We start from the raw sequence: 23,373 nt of genomic DNA, 5'->3' as shown, positions 1-23,373 counted from the left end.
ATGAAGGGATAAACCCTAAGGTGAAACCTTAGTATGGTGTAAGATCAAATGGCTCCACTGAAATCAAAATGGAAAACACATTTTCCTCATGGGGTTATCTGAGTTAATTCATTAATGCAACCATTAAAGTACACAATTAGCCTAAATTATTGAGTTGGATAAATATCAAAGTAATTGAATGTTATTTTAGGAAATTAAATGTGAAGATAGGGTGCACTTAATGGTGGGAACTACAATGAAGAATTAAATTTGATCTTGTGTATAAACTAACCATTGTGTCTATAAAAATAGAAGGGTTTTAATTCACCTTGGTTTTTGTGTAGATTTGCAAAAACTCATGGGTGGATCTTGTGGCTTCAAGTTAATTATGTACAATGCAAATTTCTCCTATAATTCGTGGATCTCATACGATAGAATTTATGTGATTTTACAATTTAGTTTGCTCTAATTTTTATTATCTACATTGACATAAGGATTGGTTATATTTAAAATGCATTGGGAAGATTGTTGAATAGTGAGAGTTCATGTTCTCCTTTGTCAACCTATAGAATAGTTATCTTTATGGCCTTAGCAAGTGTTGGTAGAAAAAACATATGAGTGTAAGTGTTCTAATATATATATATTTTGATGCAAGTACTATTCTTTTTAGTGCGCCAAATGAAATGTTTATATTCAATGCTTCTTTAGTATTGTATGATTTCATATGATAGTTGGAGGATATATAGATTTGTTTGATCAATCAAATTAATGTATTTAAATGCCAAGGCAAAGCAAATCATCTGACAAACATGTACCAACAATTATGTGGGTGTCAACAATTTAAAGTTTGAGTTAGATTTGTGATTGCTCTTGCATGTCATGGAAATGACTTAGGATAAGGAGTGTTAGATTTCAAGGCAAGGCTTAGGCATATGGGGATTGGGGCTAATAATGATGTAAAGGTGTAGGGATTAGAGACAAAATAGTCACATGCATGCGAATGTGTGAAAGTGAGATTAAATAAAGGTAAGGATCAAGAAAAGAAGTCAAACTTAATACAAAAATATGTCACATGTTACTACATAATCATATCAAGACATTCTCTCAAAATAGATCCAAAATTGAAAAAAATTTAACACGAGTATACAAATTTCTATCCATAACGCATATTAAATTTCAAGTTTATTGTGGGCTTTGTCCCTATTGTTATTTATGATAATTCATCAATATTTGTATTCACTCACATAGTTTAGTTTCTATTGTTGGTGATAGATGGAATATTTATTTCTTATAAATAATTATAAAAGTGGTAGAGAAATCAGTAGACACTTGGTTTTCTAGCGAAGTTGAATAATTTTAAATGAGCCATCAAGGATCAAGTCTTATTAAGTGCAAGGCCTCAACGCCCTAAGAAATAAGGTAGAAACATGCATTGAAAAGAGTTTTAATCTAAAACCTAGTACTCTTGTATTTAGTAGCCAAATAATTATATAGATTTGATATAAAATAAATATTATTAAATATTAACAATTACAAATTACATACGTGTTTCAAAATGTAGTAGAGGAGAGAGCTTGGGCAAGTCTCCATGCTATTGCTTAGTTTATTTTGGTTAGCAAATACAAAATTGAAGGCAAATAAATATAAAAAAAAAGAAATGGAAATATGCCATTGTCATTTTTTTCAATAAATAGTTACTGCTTATTTTCAACCCCTCCTTTTTTCTTTCAAGCTGAAATTCTTTCACTACTTAAAAATAAGCCTAAAATAGACTTGAGTAATCGCATGGGTACATGGAGTTTCATGGAGTTTGAAAGCTCGAATAGATGCAATTAAAATGAAATTTCCAATAATTTTGCGTCTAAGTTTGAATATTCTCCCACCATTATTTTTTGTGCCCAGTTTGAATAATTTGCCCGCTCATTAGCCGCTTCTTGATTTGTGAAGCAAAGTACATAAGCTCTTAATATAGTACTGAATCCACGAGTGCTCACACAGTGAATCTAAATCGATATCAACATTGTTGTGTACTGCAAGTCTGGGTCTGGTTAAATGGCCAAGGGTGCAAAGAAACGGAGAGCTACAAAGAAGCAGCAGGAGAAGGCTCTGCAAGATACTCAGCCGTCATGCCCCTCAGGTATGTCACTAATCTTTTCTCGGGTCTGTATTTTCATATCACATTTTGGATAAGGCAATGTAGGCTTTTCATTCAACTTGCGTTTTTTCATATAAATTTGTCATTTTGGAGTTGAATCCATGTTGGGTTTACAGCAAAAGTTGAATCTTGTCGATTAGAAGAGAACGAGGAAGATGTTTTTCGTCCCAAAACACCTGTTCAAGCAAATGAAGGGGAAGATAAAGATAGGATGTTTGATATGGTGGGTGGATCTGCATCTCCTTCTTCTCATACAGAGGAAGTTGTCATTTCTGATGGGGTTGAATATAAAAGTGGGTCGTTTGATAACGCTGGATTCCAAGAGTTTTCTGCATCTGGGGGAGATGAGGTTGGGAATATAGAAAGTTTAGAGAATGTATCAGAGAGGAATGGACCAGCCCCTGTTCCATCGAAGAGTGCTGGATTAATTCCTCCTGGAAAATTGAGGGATTGGGATGTTTTAAGAAACATCGATGATATAACAAGCTGTGGAAGCCTTGAATTATCAACCAAGGAAGGCGATGGGGGGAATGCTGTTTCTTTTGACCAGTGTGATGGAGGTCTTATGGAAGCAACCAAACAATCCGAGCTTGAAATCGGAGATACTAATAACAATATTATGGAGCACATGCACAATGAGTATGAAACCATACAAGACATGGTGATTTATGATTGTTCTTTATCCCTAACAGATGATGTTACTACTTCCCAGAAATTCATGGATACTAGTGAAGGATTTTCCTTGATTCCATCTGGAGGATTAGAGAGTTTCAACAGTTGTGTGGAGAGAGAGCCTGCTATGTCAGATGAGGATGGAATGAATTGGCTTTCTGAGCAACAAAATGGACATGGCAAGGATATCATAAAACACAATTCTGAATTAGGAACATTTGATGGGAATTCCTTAAAAGATGAAATTGGGTACAAGGATCGAGGACTATTGGAAGAGGTGAACTATGAGAAGAGATCAATAGAACAGTCAGAGTCTCATGACATTTCTCTTTGCCAAGTTGGCGCTCATACATTTTCGGAAAGCTTGGTATCCCACAAATTTGTTGTTTCTAAGGCAGATGATCCTAAACCTTCAGAAAGGATAGCAACAGCAGCAGAGAAGATTGAATCAACCACTATTTTTGACGAGGGTTATTCTATGAGCGTATTTCAAGGGGTGCTTCGGTCTAGTAGCCCAAGGAAGCTAGAGTGTACTATTCTTGGTGGGGAAGAAGGGCTAGAACTTGCACAAGGACATAGTGAACATGTGAAAGATATCAGCTTGGACATTCATGGACAAGATGATGCTGTAACAAGGAAACAATTGAAAGATGAATGTTGGGATTTTTATAGGCTTACTCGGTCCACCAATGAATCCATAGAAAAGTTAGAAACCCATGAATCTAATGCTTATCAAGCACATAATATTTCACTTCCTGAAAGGTTAGAAACTGGGGCAAGTGATCAAGGAGGTCTCGAAACACTCCAGGAGCACAATGGATGTGAAAAGAAAACCAATTTAGACAACTCTGAATCTAGAAAATTTGAAATGTTGCATGGTGTGGACAATTACAAGTCTGATGATGTTGCCGCTTCACAAACATTGCAAAATGCAATAAAGGTCAATTCATTCCCCTGTAACTCTTGCACGGGATTTTGCATGATTTCATCTCAAGCATTGTTTGATACAAAGAATCCTGAACAAATGGGATCTACTATTGCAGTTGAGCTGGATGATCCTCAACTCCTTCATGCTGAATGTAAAGATGAACAGGATTTATGTTTGGTGAGTTCTGAGCACGTTTGTGTTGAAGTAAACAACCAACCAAAAGATGCAAATGTGAGGAATGACAATACTCAGGGGGCAGCTATAAATATGCTAAAAGAAGAATTTCCCGTCTTTGAAGACTTCGTTGTGTCACTTCCTGCTGCTGAAATTGAACCTAGTGTTGATACATCTCATCCTCTTGTTCCTGCTGATTTGGATTCTAATAATTCTTCCGGTGGCGTATTACTAGACAATGAGGTGACACTAAAAGGTAAATCTAATGATGACAATGGCAGTAGCTTTAGAGACACCAGCGAAGAGCATGCCCAAAAGACAGAATTTTTGAAGCTAAATGGGGAAGAAAAGGACATCCATTTAGAAAAAGCTTTTCCTGGGGAGCTGGATGGAGAAGCTGAGGTTTGTATCTGCACTACTCAACTCCATGTAGGATCATGTTATACGTTTTGGTCTATTATCCACATTCTGTTCATATCTTATATATGATGTTTCAGGGTGCATTGATTTAAATGATTTTGTTCTTTCTCTTTTTAAGAACATTGAAATTTGTATAGGTTTATGGCATACATATGTTTGTGGTCAGTGGAATCTGGAGCTGGAGAAAGCTGGAGAAGTCGAGTTGATTAACTTATCTCTTGATTAACAATCTGATTCCAGAAACCTGCTTACCAAGATTGCCAAGATTACTATGGATTGCGAAAATCTTATTTTATTATCTCTTAATTTTTATCACTGCATAAGTTTGTCTCGTACTCTTAAGTACCATATAAGTTCGTTAATAACAGTCTTGTATTTTAATATCTTATGTCTTTTCTCTTGTATTTTTAGTACTATATGAGTCCTATAAGTCCTACCATTAAACTTGATTTCTTTTTATTTATATATTTATCCACCATAATGCTGTTTTCCCATTGAGGCTTGCGAATTTATAGTACCCAAAGCAGCCTCCAGGAGTTTTGTTCCCATTTTGATTTTTTTTTGCCAATCAAAGTGACTCTTTATCATCATTTGATGAAGTCCTCTCACAGAATGGGATGAACACATAAGACCTAAATCGTGGTTGACCATCGTAGTGCATGCAACTTTGTTTAATTAGAAGCATACATATTTAATATGAAAAACTGAACATAAAGATATTTAGCATTAGAAACTTCAAGCTTCTTCAATCCATAATGTTAAACTGCAAACGAAGATTTGACATTTTGAGGCACATTTTGTAGTCCATTATTAAGATATAGGGTTAAAAACAGGTAGGGCTATAGGGAGTTGGGTTGACTGTTTTTTCAAAAGATGTATCTGTTTTCAGAAAACCGCCATCATTTCAGTTATAGTTGAATTACTTGCTAAAAGCAAAAACTTGTTAAGGGCTGAAAAGAAAACTCGGCAACTTAAAAAATTTGTTTAAATTTAATTAGAAATGCATTTTTTTTTGCAAAATTGAATGAGGAGATGCATCCAATGAGTCAATAAATGAGTAGACAAAAGAAACAAGCCAAGTCTCGATATATTTGATTGATTTAAATGCAAATTGGATACCAAATGTCATTCTCATGTGGAATGCTGATGGCTGATAGTCTGAAACAAAAAGAAAATAGCAAATTATTTTTGTAAAACTAAATATAAATACTACATCAAAACATTTTACATCTTCCTCTTCCCAGCTCTAGTGAAAACTAGGGGAGATGTAGAACTAGAGTGCCTAATCCCAGGAGTCCACTATGGCTCCTCCACCTTGCCAAAACGAGGTTGAGGGTAGCACCACTTGTGGGGGTCTAAGGGTGAGAGAGAGAGGTAGAGAGATAGGTCTAGATCTTGGGGAGAGAGTGGGGGAGAGAGTGAGATAGAGAGCGGTAGAGAGAGGGGATAGAGGAAGAATGATAGAGAGATAGACAGGTCTAGAATTTAGGGTAGATAAAATGAGTGAGATAGAGAAAGCAAGAGGATGTTGATATGAGCCTGTTGATTATTGGAATTTGATTAAGTCTGAAATTTGATAAGATTCTCTAAAACCTAGAATTTGCATTATAACTCCTAAAGATTTGAAATCACTCTCAAACATCCTGTCAATGTATACATGACTTATAACTTAAAGTATAAGTGACTTATACTTAAATGCTATATTTCATGTATATATTTTGATGAAAAGAATGAGACTAACTTGAAGAAAAAAAATTATTGCATTATCTTTTGATACATCTGGACCTCTTTTTTTATGCAGCGAAGTTTTTGCCATAGACTCATTAAGTTTTTGTGAAAAATTCGTCTAAAACTTGGTGATTGACGAGTAGTCCATTTATGATTCCAGTTAAGGATCTCACAAAAGGCTGTTAACCCCTGTCACGAATCCCGATGGGACACAGCAGACACGTTCCAGCAATCACCTCAGCATTACCCGTAGGAAGTTGAGCTAGCCGTTTTTCCCAAAAGATACTACCATTCCAATTAATGATCTCACAGAAGGCTGTTGAATCATGTTACAATTTCTGAGGGGAGATGCTGGACATGTTCCAACAAGACTCCTTATAAATAGATAACCCAGATTATAATATAGAGTAGATCATTTTTAATACCAATTTCCAATAATTGATGCACATATAGAGTATTGAGTAAATGGCAGAGGTATTGTTCACTATTATACGATGATCAATTAAGTTCATCATGAGCTTTGTGCAAAAAATGTTGGGTCTCCATGGATCACCCAGCTCTAGTCCATTATTCATCATCTCAATTGAGATTATTAAGATTTTATCTAATCTCAATCGCTTCTCTGATCTTCCTTTACCTTTACAGTTCTTTTCAATATGAAACATCATGTGAAGACTTGTTAGCATATTCTGCTAGAGACGAGCTCTTTAAGTTTTTTCTTGTTGGAGTTCAGATCAATGTTCCTTGTCTCTTTGTTGAAAAATCTTCACATTTCCCCATTATAAGGTAAGCCACACATACAATCAATAGATTGACGCCACAGCTCAATCTATAGTGGATTTACTCCGTTGTCTGATGTCACTATACTTCTCCTCAAAATTCTGTTTAAATGGAATATCTTCATTAAATGGGAGAACAGACTTAGTCATGTCTCCTAAATCCTTCTCCAGCTGGCCCCGTGATGCAATTTTCTTTTCCACATTTTGAGGACCCTCAGGATCTACTGAATTCCATAATCATTTAATCTCAAACCCCTCGTTAAATATTGCTTCTCATTCTTTCTTTGGTTGCTACGAACAGAATTGCATTATTGTGTCTTTGAAGGTTTGAAGAGGCCAACCTGACTCTACCAACATGTTACGCTGACTCATTTCTCCATAGGAATTAGACAAAGTAGAAACTATAAGCTGAGTATATAATTACATTCAAAAAAATTCAGCCAACTTTTATGTTTCAACATTTAATCTCAACAAAAGCAAACATCGGTTAAATGCCTTTATCATACTTTATAGGCAAGTGTGTGCTTTTGTTAAGAGATCAATGAAATGTCTTAAAATGCTCTTTCTTGGCGAATTTTGTTTGTGCTTGTGTGAACGCATTGTTCTGTTGAATCTGCAGACAGCAAGAAACATATTGATAGATCAACTTTTAAACGTCATCCTGATTTGCAGCAATAGTATAAATTAGTTTTCTAAGTTTTGTGAGGTCAATTCTGATTCCTTGCATTTTTTTGTTCGTTTTCCAGGAAACTGATATGTTTCTTCAAAGCAAAGAGAAACTTGGAAGGAAGCTGGGTTTTTGTGGCGTGCTAGAGTTTTTGCTCTGTTGGAGGGATTGAATTGAAATTATCCTTCATGGGTATAGTTTGAATTTTGAACTTTGGACTCACATCGTTGGTTTGCAGGTCTTCAGTTTCAGGGGGTAAAATTGGCCTTCGGGCCGATATATATTATTATATGAAAGCCAGATATGGCAGTGAAAACTTGAAAAATCCTCATTCTCATATAAGGCTCTGCAATTTCGTATTTTTACATTATAGGCAACATGGTATTCTCAAAGTAGACTGTTCGCAATGAGAGAAGTGGATCTTTTCTGGCACCGGTGTATTATAAAGTGCCGAAGGGTTACTACAGTCCTTACGTTTCCTTCACCAATGGCTGTCTATCCACCAATCAAAAGCTATTGATTTTTTAATTTAGGGTTGATCTGCAATGTTTAGGATCAATATTATAAGTTGGTTTCTCTGCATTTGACTGATTGAGACTATGAAAATCTCAAAATCAATCAAGCTATTTAAATGATGTCACCCTCAATATATTTAGCTTGTTTTGTGCTTCCATCTTTGGCTAGTTACTCTTTACCAAATGTTATTTCAAGTTACTCTTTACCCTTGAATGCAGCAACAGATAATTACACCTCAATACAATTTCTTCATTTGCAAGTAAAATACTGTTAGCTTTGTAGAGTTTATAGTAATTAAAGAGGGAAGAGGTGCCATAGCTGGGGATTCTTACTTCTGGGCTGCATGGTGCCTGTATGGTAACGTTTCACAAAGAAATATGGTCTACAGTGAACATAGGTTGCATGTGTCCTTTTGTAGAATGGTGTCGCAAGGATAGTTGTAGGATTTAAAAAAATTCTAACATACAAAAATGTTATAAATAAAGATTTTTGAAAATTGGGTAAATTTATATGGAGTGGTTTTCAGAAGTCTTGAGCTCCACCCCTTGTGAAGTATTATATAGGTGTATATTCAAATGGATTGAAATAAGAAACATGGCTCATGTTCTTAAAGCTGAGGGAAGTTGAAAATAACAGTGTCATTTTATTGTATATTTGTATATTGTATATGTATTAATGCTAGGGTTTGATAGGTGTTAATTTGGAGAGTTTTGTTACAGATAACATATGTTATCAACTAAAAATTGCATCTTGGAGTGCAATGTGTACACTGAAGATGTCTACAATATCAATTATGAAAAAAGTTGTTCTATTAGTTGCATACTTTTTTGCAGCATGTGGGGTCAATTGTTAGGCCGTTTAGTAAATGGTGTTGTTTGTGCAAAAGAAGTCTCAATATAGAAGCAATAACTTCGAATCAACTATGCATCCACTTGCAAGAATTCAACCACAAATAAAATAAAATAAAATAAAACATCTAAATTACGAATATATATTAGGCTCCATTACCAATAGAATTGTGTTATGTTTGCAATAGGGGGAGAAAGAGGGGCGGGGGGGGGGGGGGGATATAGAGGAAATTAGAGATGGATATGGATAAGGAGAGGGATATGGAAAGGTGAATGAGAGATAAAGAGAGGATGTAAAGGGGTAGATACAAATGGAAGAGATAAATATATAGAGGGAGATAATGAGAGGGAAATCTATAAAGATAAATGTAGAGATAGGAAGTGATATACAAAGAAAGATAGGGAGGGGGAGAGATGCAGAGGTAACAAGATAGAGAGGGAGAAATGGAAGAAGAAATATGGAGAGATAGAGAGGCAAAGAGATATAGATATAGAGGTCTAGGAAGGAGATAGAGAGACACGGGGAGAGAGATGGATGGATAGATAAAGAGAGACATGTTTAGAGATAGAGGGGGTGAGAGGAAAATAGATGTAGAGATTAAGATGGAGAGGGAAGGAGAGATAAAGATGGGGAGAGAGGGAGATAGAGAGGTAAAGAGAGAGTGAGCAAGACATAGATGAGTTTGAGTAAGAGAGAGGGATATGTAGAGATATAGATGGTAAGATAGAGTGATATAGAAAGAGATATGGAGATATAGAGAGGGGGAGAGGGATATAGAGATAGAGAGATAAATAAGGTAGCAAATAAATATAGAGATGTAGAGATAGTAAAATAGATATGGAAAGAGGGAGAGGTAGAGAGAGGGATAGAGTAATAGGGGAAGATAAAGAGAGGGAGAGAGAAATACATAGATAAAGATATACAAGAAGTGAGAGATGAAGATATATGGGAAGAGGAAGGGAGAGAAAGATAGATGAGGGGATAGGTGGAGAGAGAGAGAGAGAGAGAGAGAGAGAGAGAGAGAGAGAGAGAGAGAGAGAGAGAGAGAGAGAGAGAGAGAGGGTAATAGAAACAAGTAATGGAAAGAGAGGGAGGGGGAAAGAGAGATAGATAGATAGAGATAGGGAGGGAGAAAAAGGGAGCATGTATGTGTGAGAGAGGTACAAAGATAGAGGGAGAGAGAAATAGGGATTGTGTATGAGTGAGAGAGATATGGAGATAAAGATAGAAAGGAAGAGACACATATAAATAAATAGAGAGGCAGGGAGAGAAATAGAGAGGATAGAGGAGAAATAGAGAGTAATACAAAGAGGAAGTGATAGGGAAAGAGGGAGAGAAGAAAACTGATGATAGGTCACTCTAAGTATGATTCGAAACGTCAAATGAAAAATGCACACAATCTAATCCAAATCATGGATTGTAGAAGGATCATACAAACTCAATATTAACAAATTAAAAAATATTTTAAAATTGAATGTAAATATAGCTAAATTATTATATAAATTAAATTTAAAAAAATTAAAATGAAACTTCAAATAAAATAATATAAGATTGAGCTATATGAATTTTTTTAAAGCTGAACTTTTATCTTTAATATTAAAAGTTACAAGTAAATCAAATTTAAAAATAAAATGAAATCTATTAAAAAGGTAAAATATTTTTATAGTTTGATTATGTAAGTTTTTATTTTGAGTTTGATTATGTAACTTTTTATTATCTTTTGACATCATAATCGGTGGATTTTTCATGTTTTTTTATGTAAAATATCACTACAATTATTTTAATTAATAATTTGATTTAAAAAAAATAGAATTAGTTAATGATAATTTTTTTTTAATATGATAATAATGAATTTTGTTGATGTTATTCAAATTAATATGACACCACTTTTGGATTGCCTTTTCATATATATTTAGAAAAAGCTAAATCAAATTATATATATTATTAAATATTTTAAAATCATTCGTTAATTAAAAAATTCTTTATTTTTTCTTTCAATTATCTACATTATTTTATATTAATTAAAAATATATTTTTAAATTTTATTTTAATGCATTATTACATGTTAAAGAAATTCTTTCATAACAAAAATATAATATTATATATATATATATATATATATATATATATATATATATATATATATATATATATATATATATATATATCTAAAAAAATCCTTTAAAATTAATTTTAATATATTATTATATATATATATATATAAAAAAATGGAGCGCAGAGAGGAGCAAGTTCGCGAGGAAGGGCAAGTGCGCGAGGCCAGACGGGAGACCAGATTCAATCCAGATTATAGATATAATGGATACTCGCATGACGACACAGACAAACAAAGATATGCAAAATGGAAAGTGTTTGATGTGGATTGGGAGGAGAATGTTATCTCCGAACATGAAGAGTATTGGGAAGACATCTCCTCTCGGGATCAATACTTAGAATCGAAATCCAAAAGTAATCTCAGAAACCCTAAACAGTGCGTAGTGGATTTATCTAAGGAAGTAGCTGATGATAGATCTATCTTCGAAACCATGCAATCATTGGGAGAGTTGTTGGCCCTAAATTTCCCAGAAAATCAATCAGGTCTTGGGCGGATGAGCATTGGGGTAAGCATGTGGTCATTAAATTCTTGCCGAAAAGTTTCTTTGTTGCAGTCTTTGCGGAGGCAGAGGAGAAAGATAGGATACTCTGCTCCCAAAACTGGTTCTTGGATAGCCATCCATTATATTTACAACCTCGGTCTCCTAATTTCGATCCTTCTTAGTTGGCGATATATGATAAACCCTTATGGATCCGTTTATTTAATCTCCCTTCAGAATATTGTAGCAACCCTTGTTTAGAGCGCATTGGTCGGACTCTAGGCATACTTCTGGAAATTGATGAAGCAATCATTGACGCGGATCTATACATTTATGCCAGATTTAAAATTGCGGCGGTGAAAGAAATTCCTCCTTCTATTTCCATTATAACAAATGAGGGGAGATGGGTTCAACATGTGGAAATCGAAAAAGACATTTCATCATGTTCTAGATGTGGTAGTAGGCGACACCCTGTCGAGAGGTGTGGGATGTTTGTCAGGAAAGCGTTCAAAAAGCCCCCCAATAAATTCGGCAATGTTTGGAACCAAAAGCCTCTTGTGAATACAAAAAAAATTCTACTGATTGGCCTGAATTTTGCCAATATTAATCTGCTCCCAAAGGACTTATCCCAAGATAATGGTACTTCCTCAGAAGTCCCCATCCACAACAATATTCCTCATTCAGGACTGTTATCCCCCCCCTCTACCCAATCAGGACGCTACCAAGGAGGATAGGCTTTCAGCGGAAGGGTCTGAATCCTCTTGGCCAGATGATGAAATAGAAAATTTGGATGATTCGGATATTCTAGATCCCAGATGCATTAGTCAATCTGCAAACGCGCTCCTGGGTAGAGCCAAAGGATCTAAGGGATGCATAAGCTACAAAGCTATCAGAGAACAAAGAGCCCACGAAAAGGGAATTGTCAGTGTTATAGATTATCGTAAAGTATCCAAGGGAGGAAAGACCTCCCTTGGAGAAAGATGAGAATTTCCTCTTGGAATGTCAGGGGTTTAGCCGCCCCTGACAAAAGATGCTTGGTCAAAAGGACCATGACCAAGCTTGCGTCTGATATTTTTTTGCTGCAAGAAACTAAGCTAAATCTAGAAAAAGCTCTGGAATTTAAATTTTTTTTCTATTACTAGGATGGTATGTTTCAGGAGGCTCGAGGCTTGGCAGGAGGGCTTGGGATCTTGTGGAACCCGTCATACATCGAGGTATGTATTATCGCTTCCCATGAGTTTTGGATGGTGTGTTCCGTTAAATGTAAAAAGTCAAACCTGTGTTTCCTGATGTTCAACATCTATGGACCAACCAAAATAGAAGACAAGTGTAAGGTGTGGTGTGAGGTGACGGAGCTGGCTCTTAGATTGGATCTGGGGAAAGTTGTCATGGTAGGGGATTTCAATGCAATTCTTAGTGTAGAGGATAAAAGGGGTGGTCTAAGGAAGCCTTCTAAGGTGGCGGAAGATTTTAGGGACTTTGTTACCAATTGTAAAGTGGTTGATATCATCCCCAAGAATGGGTCCTTTACTTGGAATAACAGAAGGCGAGATTTTGCGAATATTGCTAAAAGATTGGATAGGTTCTTTGTAGGGGAGTGGTGGTTGTTAAGCCATCATTCCATCTATTCTGCTATCGAACCCCAAAATGGGTCGGATCATTATCCCATATCACCAAACATAGGGCAAGACACTGAGCAGCATAAGAATTATTTCAAATTTCTTAGTATGTGGTGGTAGGACCCGCCACTTCTCAGTCTTATTAAAAGTTGGTGGATTGAAAGTAATGTTTTCTCTGGTTCCCCTAGTTTCAAATTCACCAAAAGGTTACAATTTGTCAAAAGGAGATTAAAGGACTGGAACCAAACCTCCTTCAAAAACGTCTTCGCAGTAAAAGCTAGGATTGAAGAAGAATTAGAAGCAGTGAACTCATTAGTAATGGCCCGTGGAATGACAAATGTGGAATTTGAAGCTGAAAAATCCCTTAAGAATCAGTATTTTGAGATTCTGTGGAGAGAAGAATTGTACTGGAGGGACAAGGCGAGGGAGCATTGGGTAGCTGAGGGTGATATGAACACCAAATGTTTCCATGCCTCTGTAAAGGCAAGCAAATGCGCCAACAGAATATGTTCGATCCAAGACATGAATAACTCTTGGGTGCATACTCCTAAAGAAATAGAACAAGTAGCTCTAGATTACTTCATGTGGCTATTGGGAGACGGTAGGGCAGTTGAGTCCACCTCCTTCCCGGCTTTAGATGACATTATACACTTGATATTATCTGATGAGGATGGAAAGATGTTGATGGCCCCTTTTACCTTAGATGAGGTTAAATCGGCCACCTTTGTGTTACACCTGAACAAGGCACCTGGTTCGGATGGTTTAAACGCCGATTTATTTCAAAGATGTTGGAACTTTATAGGGGTTGATATATGGAGGGTGGTCGAAGACTTCAGGAAGGGTGGAAAATTTGTCAAAGAGATAAATCATACCTTGATATGCCTTATTCCCAAAAAAGCGGAGTGCACTGCTATGAAGGATTTTCGACCAATATCTCTATGCAACACACTGTACAAGATCATCTCCAAAGCTATGGCAGAGAGACTTAAAGCTTTGCTCCCCAAGCTAATTTCAGAACATCAGAATGGTTTTACCCCAGGAAGGGAGATAGCCGACAGTAGTATCCTAGTTTCAAAAGTCATTCACACCATGCATAAAGAGAAGATTGGAGGAATGGCAATTAAGTTGGACGTGGAAAAAGCATATGACCGGGTGGCATGGAAGTTCCTTCTCTGTGTCCTTGAAAAATTTGGTTTTCCCCCCCAACGGATCACTTGTATTAAGTTTTGTATCTCTTTGGTCAATTTCTCTCTATTGGTTACTGAGAGTGTTTGTGGTTTTTTTCCTGTCACTAACGGCCTGAGACAAGGTGAACCCCTCTCCCCTTCAATTTTCATCATTATGGCAGAAGTTTTAGGAAGATTAATTCAGAAAAAATATTCACAAGGGAATTGGAAAGGCGTCTGTATCCATGAACAACTAACTGCCATCACACATTCTCAATTTGCAGACGACATGGTGGTTTTTGGGGAGGTTTCTATGGCAGAAGCTAGATGCATTTTGGAAACTTTGAACCAGTATTCAGAACTCTCGGGCCAAGTAATGAATAGGGATAAGTCACAACTTTTTCTCTTTAACACCTGCAGACAAACGCAAACAAGAATCTCGAGTATCCTGGGGATCAAAATAGAGGAACTTCCTATGAAATATTTGGGCATTAAAATCGACAAGGGGTGTCATCAAACTCATATTTGGGAGGATGTGAAACAAGCCTACGTGGCCAAATCATCACAATGGAAGAATAGATGGTTATCTCAGGCTGGGCGTCTCACAATGATCCGATCAGTTCTGTCAGCTATTCCAATCTATAGCATGTCATGCTTTAGAAGGCCTCAGGCGATTAGGAAGAACTTAGATAACATGTTGAGAAAATTTGTGTGGGAAGGGGCTAAAGATGCTAGCAGAATTCCCCTCATCAATTGGGAAATGATGTGTTATAATAAAGAATCGGGGGGGGGGGGGGGGGGGGGCGCTAGATTAAGGAAAATGGATCTCCAAAACATTGCCCTTGGTGCAAAACTCTCTTGGAAGATGTATCGGGAACCCCAAAAAATCTTGTGCAAAATCTTTCAGAAGAAGTATCTTGACACAAATCATCTGGATAGAATCCTTACAGTGGCAAATGCAGACAGAGGCTCTGCTTCTTGGAATTTTCTATGGGATTGTAGATCTGTGATAACTGACCACATCTCTTGGCATATTGGGCGAGGGAACAAAGCAAAATTCTGGGAGGGTGAACCAACGTTAAACAAATTATTTGTGGATCATGATTGGATTAATTTAATAAAAGACCGGTTTGGTTCTTATGTTGAGGACTACTTTGACACTGACCCCTCTAATAGTAATATCAGAAATTGGAAATAGGTGGATATTGGATGTCAGGTAATTTGCGATCAGCTAAGATCCATACTTAGCAGAATATATATTCCTGTGTCCAATGAAGATGATAGTATCTTCTGGTGTGGTTTGAAGTCAGTTGAGTATTGCGTGAAATTGGGATATAAGGTCCAAAGGGCAATAGGCCTGTACTCTGATTGGCCATCTAAGCTGTGCTGGCACAATAGACTTCTCCCAAAAGTTGGCGACTTCCTATGGATCACTCTTCATAACAGAATCCTCACAGGGGAAAGGCTCAAATTGATAGGCATCTCTGGCCCAAGCATATGTGTCATATGTATGAATGCGGAAGAGTCTGTTGATCATCTACTTTATACTTGCCCAATGGCAGAGGCTTGTTGGAACTGGTTTTTAGATAAAATAAACTACACTACCGTTAGGAATTTGAAATTGAAGGATTTCCTTGCCTCGTGGCCTTCAAATAAATCTTCTATGTGGAGTGACATTTGGACTACAGACTCGTCAATGATAGCTTGGCATATATGGAAGGAAAGGAATAGGAGAATTTTTAAAGATAAATGGCTTCCAGTGGATAGACTCATCGACTGTATCAAAGTGTCCATAGAAGAAATGATCAATGGGAAGCAGAGAAAGTAGATCCAACACTATAATGAATGGGACAAAAGTATGGAGAAAAATTGGTTTCTGGTCACCCCTACTCAGTTGCCAAAGCTATCGGTCAAGAAAGGCAATAGAAAACATATCAGATGGAAGGCACCCCCGGTGGGATGGCTGAAGCTGAATTTTGATGGTGCATGTCGAGGTAACCCTGGGGTTTCTGGCGGTGGGGCTGTTATTCATAATAGTGAAGGTAAGTTATTATTGGGCATTTATGGGGCCATGGGGGTGGCTACCAATAATGAAGCAGAAATTCGGGCCCTCTTGGAAGGCCTTAAACTATGCCTCACCAATAAAATGACCAAGATAGTCATTGAAGGGGACTCCTTAGTTAATATTCAAGGGATTATTAAAAGGGGTTTCTAGAGTAGGAACCTAAACAAATGGGTCCCGTGCATATCTCGACTTCTTAATGATATCGACCATTATGAAATTACTCACACATATAGAGAGGGAAATCGAGTGGCAGACTATATTGCCAATTTGGGCACTGACATCCCCCATGGTACTGTCACTTTTGATATACACTCAGTCTCAGAATCAATCCGGGATCTAATCAAAGCTGATCACGCTCAGTAAGGTCTCTCCGACGGTTTCAGTTTTGGTGGCTTGATAGGACACTATTGGCATTCGGGGTCTATTTTCGATCATTGCACCCTAAGGGCAGTGGGAGATATAGCCAAGTGGTCCAAAAACACAGTCGATCTGTAAACAACTCTAACTCTTTCTGATTTCTCGGTCTCATGATAGATTCTACAATCCTCATTGAGGAGAGTGCGGTCTGGAGGAAGCTTCTAGATTGGGATGTTTACTGCTATTTATGTGGTCGCTCTCAGTATGTTTCCATATCCGAATTGACTTTTTCTAAGTAGGGACTGTGGAAAATATGGCCTTCTTTGGAAGCATTTCGTGTGTTAACTATGAGGAGGACCCGAGGGGGCAGCTGCATAGTTTGTTTTTCATAGTGGATGCAACCTATGATGCCATGGAGGGATTGATAGGTGTGGCCCTCAACCATCAAAGGCACTGGTGCGACTCAAAGATCCTTGAAGCCACGCTAATCCCGATGGTGGATGTACTAGAGTCAAGTGAAATAATGGTTGGGCTTCTCGGCGGGTTTGTTAAACCTTTGTTGGTGGATGCAGTGGCTAATTGTATTCTAAGTTTACCATCTAATCGAAGGCTGAGTATCCTAAAAGTTTATTTTCAGATGGAACACTACCTGCCGTCAGATAGCTTGGAAGAGGGGTCGTCTGAGGGGGATGGGGAGGAGTCGGACAACGACAAGCACAATCGTGCTATGGAAAAATATTTGGCGAAGATGGATGAGCGGGAAAAAATGAGAATCTTTAGCGAGAACGCATGGGAGGTGTTTCGTTGCGCAGTTATGAACGGAAACATGGATCCCTTCAAGAGAGTTACCCAATCAGAGGAGTGGTGGCTGTCTGACCATTCGACCAACAATGTCATCCATGTTGGTGAATGCACTTCTGTTATTCTACAAGCCCTGCATGGCAATTAGTAGTAGATAGGCTTACAAGGGATGGTATATACCATTATTGCTCGGCATTTTATGTAATCTTTTTAAATATTAATATAGGGTGCTATCCCCATACTTGATAGCACTTACCCAAATATATATATATTTTGAACAAAAATATTATATAAAATTATAAACAATATATATATATATATTTGAAAAAAGAGGGGTAAAAATTTATTGAATCAAATTGAGCAATACACAAAACAGGGCCATAGCCCAACAATAAGAAGCAGAAGACTCGACATAAGCCCCCAACGAAGCAACAACTAAACTGCTAAACACTCCTTGACCAAACCCTCAACAACTTGAACATACTCCAAGGGCAGATGAGCCCAGTCTTCAACTCTCCACCCATCCAAGTGATCTGAGGCCCATTTTGCCAGACAATCAGCAACTCTATTCCACTCATGGGGCACAAAACAAAAAGAATCCATTTCCAAGGCAATACTCAAAGAAAGGATCTGTCTACCCACCTTAACCAAATGCCACTCAACATCTTCCATCCGCTGACGATTTAACATATCAACCACAACTTGGGAATCAGAATCACAAATAATCTTACTCCACCCAAGAAAACAAACTCTCTTAAGGGCCATCAGAATAGCAAGGGCCTCCATATAATTATTAGTTTGGAAACCCTTATAGACAAAAAAGAGAAAAACAACATTACCAAAACTATCTCTGCCAATTCCACTAACCCTAGCATACCCAGGATTACCTCTAGAAGATCAGTCAGTATTATTCTTAAGATATCCCAAAGGAGGAGGGGTCCACTTACCTTCCCGGCAAGCCCTCCTTTTAACATTTTTGCTCCTGACCTGAAGTTTCTTACATAAGGCATCATGAAGGCCCATCCCTAAAATATTCAAACTTTGAACCACTTGCATGTCACTAGGATCAACATCTACTGAAAGGTCACACTTTGCCATTAGGGTCTCCCAAATCATATTTAAAACTTTCATCCACACTTGTTGCACCATTTTCATCCTATCTTGGAAAATCCTATGGTTCCTTTCCAACCAAACCTGCCAGATAATAAAACTTGGACCAATGTCTAAAGTTGCGTCCAGAAAGGGAGTCTTGGTAGGAGGTCTACCAAAGCTATCCCAAAGCTCCACCAGAGTGCTCACATGAACGCAAGCATGTTTCCAAACCCCCCACCACCAATGCCAAATATCTCTAGTGAAGGAACATTGGAAGAAAAGGTGAGATCTGTTCTCCTCACTCTCATCCACATAAAACACATATAGAGGGCCCATGAAAGCCCCTCTTCTGAAGATTTTCCCAGGTAAGACACCTATTCCATACCACAAGCCACAAGAAAAGGTTACTCTTGGGCCAAGCTAGCCTATTCCAAACTTGTTTCCACCAGGGAACATCCACCTTGGCAAAGGACATACGTTCCATCTCTTGATAGGTAGAAGCAACAGAAAACTTGCCCTTCAGATTAGGGCCCCAAGCAAGGGTGTGAACACCTCTAAGAGAATTACACAATCTCCCAACTATAATTTCAGCCAGGGCTTCCCTCTCTTCCATAGAACCCCCAGGAGGCCATTCCTGAGGTTCCTTCCATCGAGCTACCTCACCACAACCCACCCTTGAAATCACTTTAAAATCCTCAACTTTACTCCAGCCTGTTGCCATAAAGATGTCACCGAGAGATTGGAGATGAGGAAATTGAGACAAAATAGGAGGACATCCATCCCAAGAGTCCTTCTAGAACAAAGCTTCAGATTCTCTGTTACAAATCCAAAAGAGACCCTTCTTAACTAGATGAGCTCCTCTCTTCAAGATGTCCCAAATTATTGACCCATTTCCTGTCAAGCTGCACTGGGGGACATCCTTCCCTTCCACATCACCAAGATATTTAATCCTAAGGATACTAGCCCATCCTTGATCTTGATTTACACACCATCTCCAAAACAGCTTGGCAGAAAGAGCGCAACCATTCAAGATAGTTTTCCGCAAGCCAAGGCCATCGTCCTATTTTGATTTACACACATTATCCCACTTAACCAAACTCCACTTGGAGGAAAGAAAATTGCCAATCCATAAGAACTGTCTAGAGAGGGCTTCAAATTCCTTCATAAAGCTAACTGGGGCTGATTGCACAAAGCACATGTATATAGGAAGCGCCTGAACAACTGAATTTAAAAGAGTAACTCTACTAGTAGTTGAGAGCCACCTATTAGTCCAGTGACACACCTTGCTCCGAAACTTATCCAAAATTTCCTTCCAAAAAACTCCTGGCAATCTATGAACTGAAAGAGGAATTCCAAGGTAAACAAAAGGAAGGGTACCAATTTGAAACCTCAAAATCCTCGCCATCCTTGCCTGAATGGGAGCAGGAGTATTGAAGAAAAAAACACTATATTTTTCCTCATTAATCAGCTGTTTAGAGGCCTTCACATAAATATCTAGAGCTCTTCTGAAATTGGCCGCTTCATTGATTCTAGCAGCCCCCATTAACGAAGTGTCATCCACAAATTGAAGATGAGAAGGAGGAATAGTAGGAACCTACCTCCAACCCTGAATCAAACCTTGCCTAACTTGAGACTTGAGAAACCTTCCCAAACCATCAACCATCAAAATAAATAGATATGGTGAGAGAGGATCACCTTGTCTTAGGCCTCTAGTAGCACCAAATAACTTAGTTGGCTCACCATTAATAAGAACAACAAAGGAAGAAGAGGTGATGCAAATCATAACCCAACTAATCCATTCCCTTCCAAAACCTAAAGCTAAGAGAACCTTTTGTTAGACACAATGCACCACTGAGAGGGGGGTGAAGCAATGGTTCTCAAATTTTTGGGCTTTAACTATCCCTATGAAAGTATACCAATTAACAGTTCCACCAGAAAGAAGACTTACCGGTTAGTGAGGAGACTAAATACAAATGCATTGACACAAAGGGACATCACATAACACCAATATATACAAGGAAAACCCAAGATGGGAAAAACCTTGGTGAGCAATGTTGCTGGAGTCTACTAATCCAATCCATCCTCACAATGAAATCTTTGTTACAATATTTAGGGCACCAAACCAAGGAGCTACAACCCCTGATTTAGGGCACCAACCCCTAACTTGTTTATGGGTTGCAATCCAAAGGAGCTACAACCCCTGCTAGTTTATGGGCACCAACCCAAAGGAGCTACAACCCCTGCATCAAGCTACAACTCAGTGATCACAATGATAACTTCAAATTCAAAATTAGTCATACTATTACAAGTGAATCTTGTAACAATTTCATAAACCTCACTTTGCCAGTGAAACACCTTCTCTGCAACACCAGTTCACTCTTTTGCTACTCTCATCTGCTGCTGCATTGCTAGTAAACTCTATCGGTTCACCTCTACTCTTCTTCTGTTTTGCTGGATCTCCTCCTCACCACCCTGTTCTTCAGTCCTCTCAATTGTTTTCTTGCCGATACAAGATCCTACCGATTATCTCTTCAGATGCACTCTAGCTGCTATATCGTTTGTTCAAACCATATCAGTTAACCCTCGGTTAAATCATATCACCAGTTTAACCTTCACTCCCTCAATCACTGCTATAGCTATTTTCTCTCTAATTGATCAATCTCTCTCATGCAACACTCAAACACTTCGCAACAGCTCTATCTTCTTCTATTAAGCAACAACCTTCAATGATTTTGGCTTCCTTATTTATAACTTGGTTTTCTCACCAAAAGCCAATTCAAAAACATGGGTGGTTAGGGTTTCCTCATCAACCTCGAGACAAACCAAATCCAATCAAATCTTATTCGATTTGATCACCCAAAGAGCTGTTTTCTCATCACCGCCATTAACGTGCCTTCTTGATCACGCCTTTTATCTTTAGCAATCTGCTATCTTTCCAGTCAGCTGATTTCTTGGTCAAACACCAAGATTGGTCTTGCGGTTTCCTTCATCTGCCTCAATCTCCTCAATCACTCTGAGTTGGCTCTCAGTTGTTCTCCTTACCTCAAGCCGCAAACCTCTACAATAGCTCTGCAACACATACCATGATTTACGAGATCTTCCATTAATGTTGACCAACTCTACAACTACCTCGTCGATGCACACTCCATCTACCGCTGCATGCAAGTCCGCCACCTTGACTCCACATGGCATCCATGTCGACCAATAGCCAACTTGGATTAGTGTGTTAGTTTAGACAGGATCACCGACCAAATACACAACCGATTCTTCTTTTCTACCGGTTTACTAACCCAGCCGGTATCTCACACTTTACCAGTTAACTTCTCATGTATGCACTTTACTAAACTGCCGGTGGAACTCCTTAACCGGTCACCAAACATGTCTATCCATAGAATGCTCATCTTCATCAGATGGGAATCTTCTACATCTACACCTTGTCTGTATTACCGGTGGACATACATACTGGTAAACGCTCTTGATGAAAATATGTCATCAACCTTCACCAGATTCAATCTTCATTTCGACCATTCTCCTCTGACTGCATCTACTCAACCTTGCCTTCTCCCAGATCAGGTCAGACCATATCTCAACTAGTTTGTCAAAGAGACAAACCCAACATACTTCAACTGCACCAACATCCCAACATGCCTTCTCTTTTGGTCCAGTGCATAACCTGGATTTCATGCACTTGAGGCATTCCTTTGTTTCACTGGTAGATCCGGTGTGAGCCTTCAAACACTTGCCTTTATCTTTTCTTCCTTATCTCACAGAACTATAATGCATATTATGTATAATAGGAGATAAGATCCACTTATCGATATAATTATACCTTATCATTTGCATCCTGCAATACATTCATGTGACTTACCTATTTGTGCAACACATCTTCAAACATGCACATGTGATCAGGTGTGGGCACATTCACTGTCAGTCATCTCTTCACATGGTGACTGCATCTTCATTCGATGGGAGTCCTACTATTCTACAAACTCACAACATACTGGTGACTTGTTCATTCTTCTCCTCTGATGTTGATGTGATTAAGGTAAAATTCTGCCTCTTCATCACAAACAACAACTCAAGCACCTTGCCCATCCTACATGTACACTGATCATAAGCTTGCCGGATGACAACTACACACTGTCAACATAACACTTATTAGTTGACATCCTTTCCTTATCAGTAACACACTGTACTGATAACCTTGCCCTTTCATCCACACAAGTCAGGCACCAACTTGTGTATTGGTGACTCCAATGATCATTCCTCTGAATGACAATCTCTTCCTTACCTTACCGATGTTCTGCAAGACAAGGTGATATCAAAGATATCTCATTCTGTACACCTTCATGATAGTGTTGCACATACATCTCTCATACCAATAGTCATCCCATACTGTTTGACATCAATGCCAACACAATGCCAACACCTTTTGCAGAAAAATCCATCTAAACCTATCGTAGGCTTTGGCCATATCTAGCTTTATAAACATAGCCTTATCCTTACAAACAACCAAGGAATGTAATGCTTCAGCATCAATAATGTCACCATCCAAAATCTATCTCCTAGACACAAAACCCCCTTGCTCTTCAGAAATTAATCTACTAAGCCAAGGCTTCAACCTTTCAACAATCAATTTAGTGATAATTTTGTAGATCACATTACACAAAGCAATGGGCCTAAATGAGTAATGAGAATTAGCACCTTCCTTCTTAGAAATGAGAGTAATAAAAGTGGCATTTAGGGCCTTAAGCATTTGCTTGTTACCAAAAGATTCTTGCACAACTTCCAAGAGATTTGGCTTGACAATATCCC

General features: G+C 38.1%; 1 protein-coding gene across 1 annotated transcript; it reads left to right on the top strand.

Moving 5' to 3' along the window:
• Window positions 1-1,929: 1,929 nt before the first annotated feature.
• LOC131044733 (uncharacterized) lies at window positions 1,930-8,173 on the top strand. The gene is made up of 3 exons (XM_057978127.2): window positions 1,930-2,116; window positions 2,251-4,310; window positions 7,582-8,173. The coding sequence occupies exons 1-3, from the start codon at window positions 2,032-2,034 to the stop codon at window positions 7,672-7,674; spliced, it is 2,238 nt and encodes a 745-aa protein (XP_057834110.2). The 5' UTR covers window positions 1,930-2,031; the 3' UTR covers window positions 7,675-8,173.
• Window positions 8,174-23,373: the final 15,200 nt, after the last annotated feature.

Source organism: Cryptomeria japonica, chromosome 3, assembly GCF_030272615.1.
Source record: "Cryptomeria japonica chromosome 3, Sugi_1.0, whole genome shotgun sequence".
NCBI classification, from domain to species: domain Eukaryota; kingdom Viridiplantae; phylum Streptophyta; class Pinopsida; order Cupressales; family Cupressaceae; genus Cryptomeria; species Cryptomeria japonica.
Note: the sequence above shows the minus strand (reverse complement) of the source record. Positions and strands in the feature narration are given on the sequence as shown.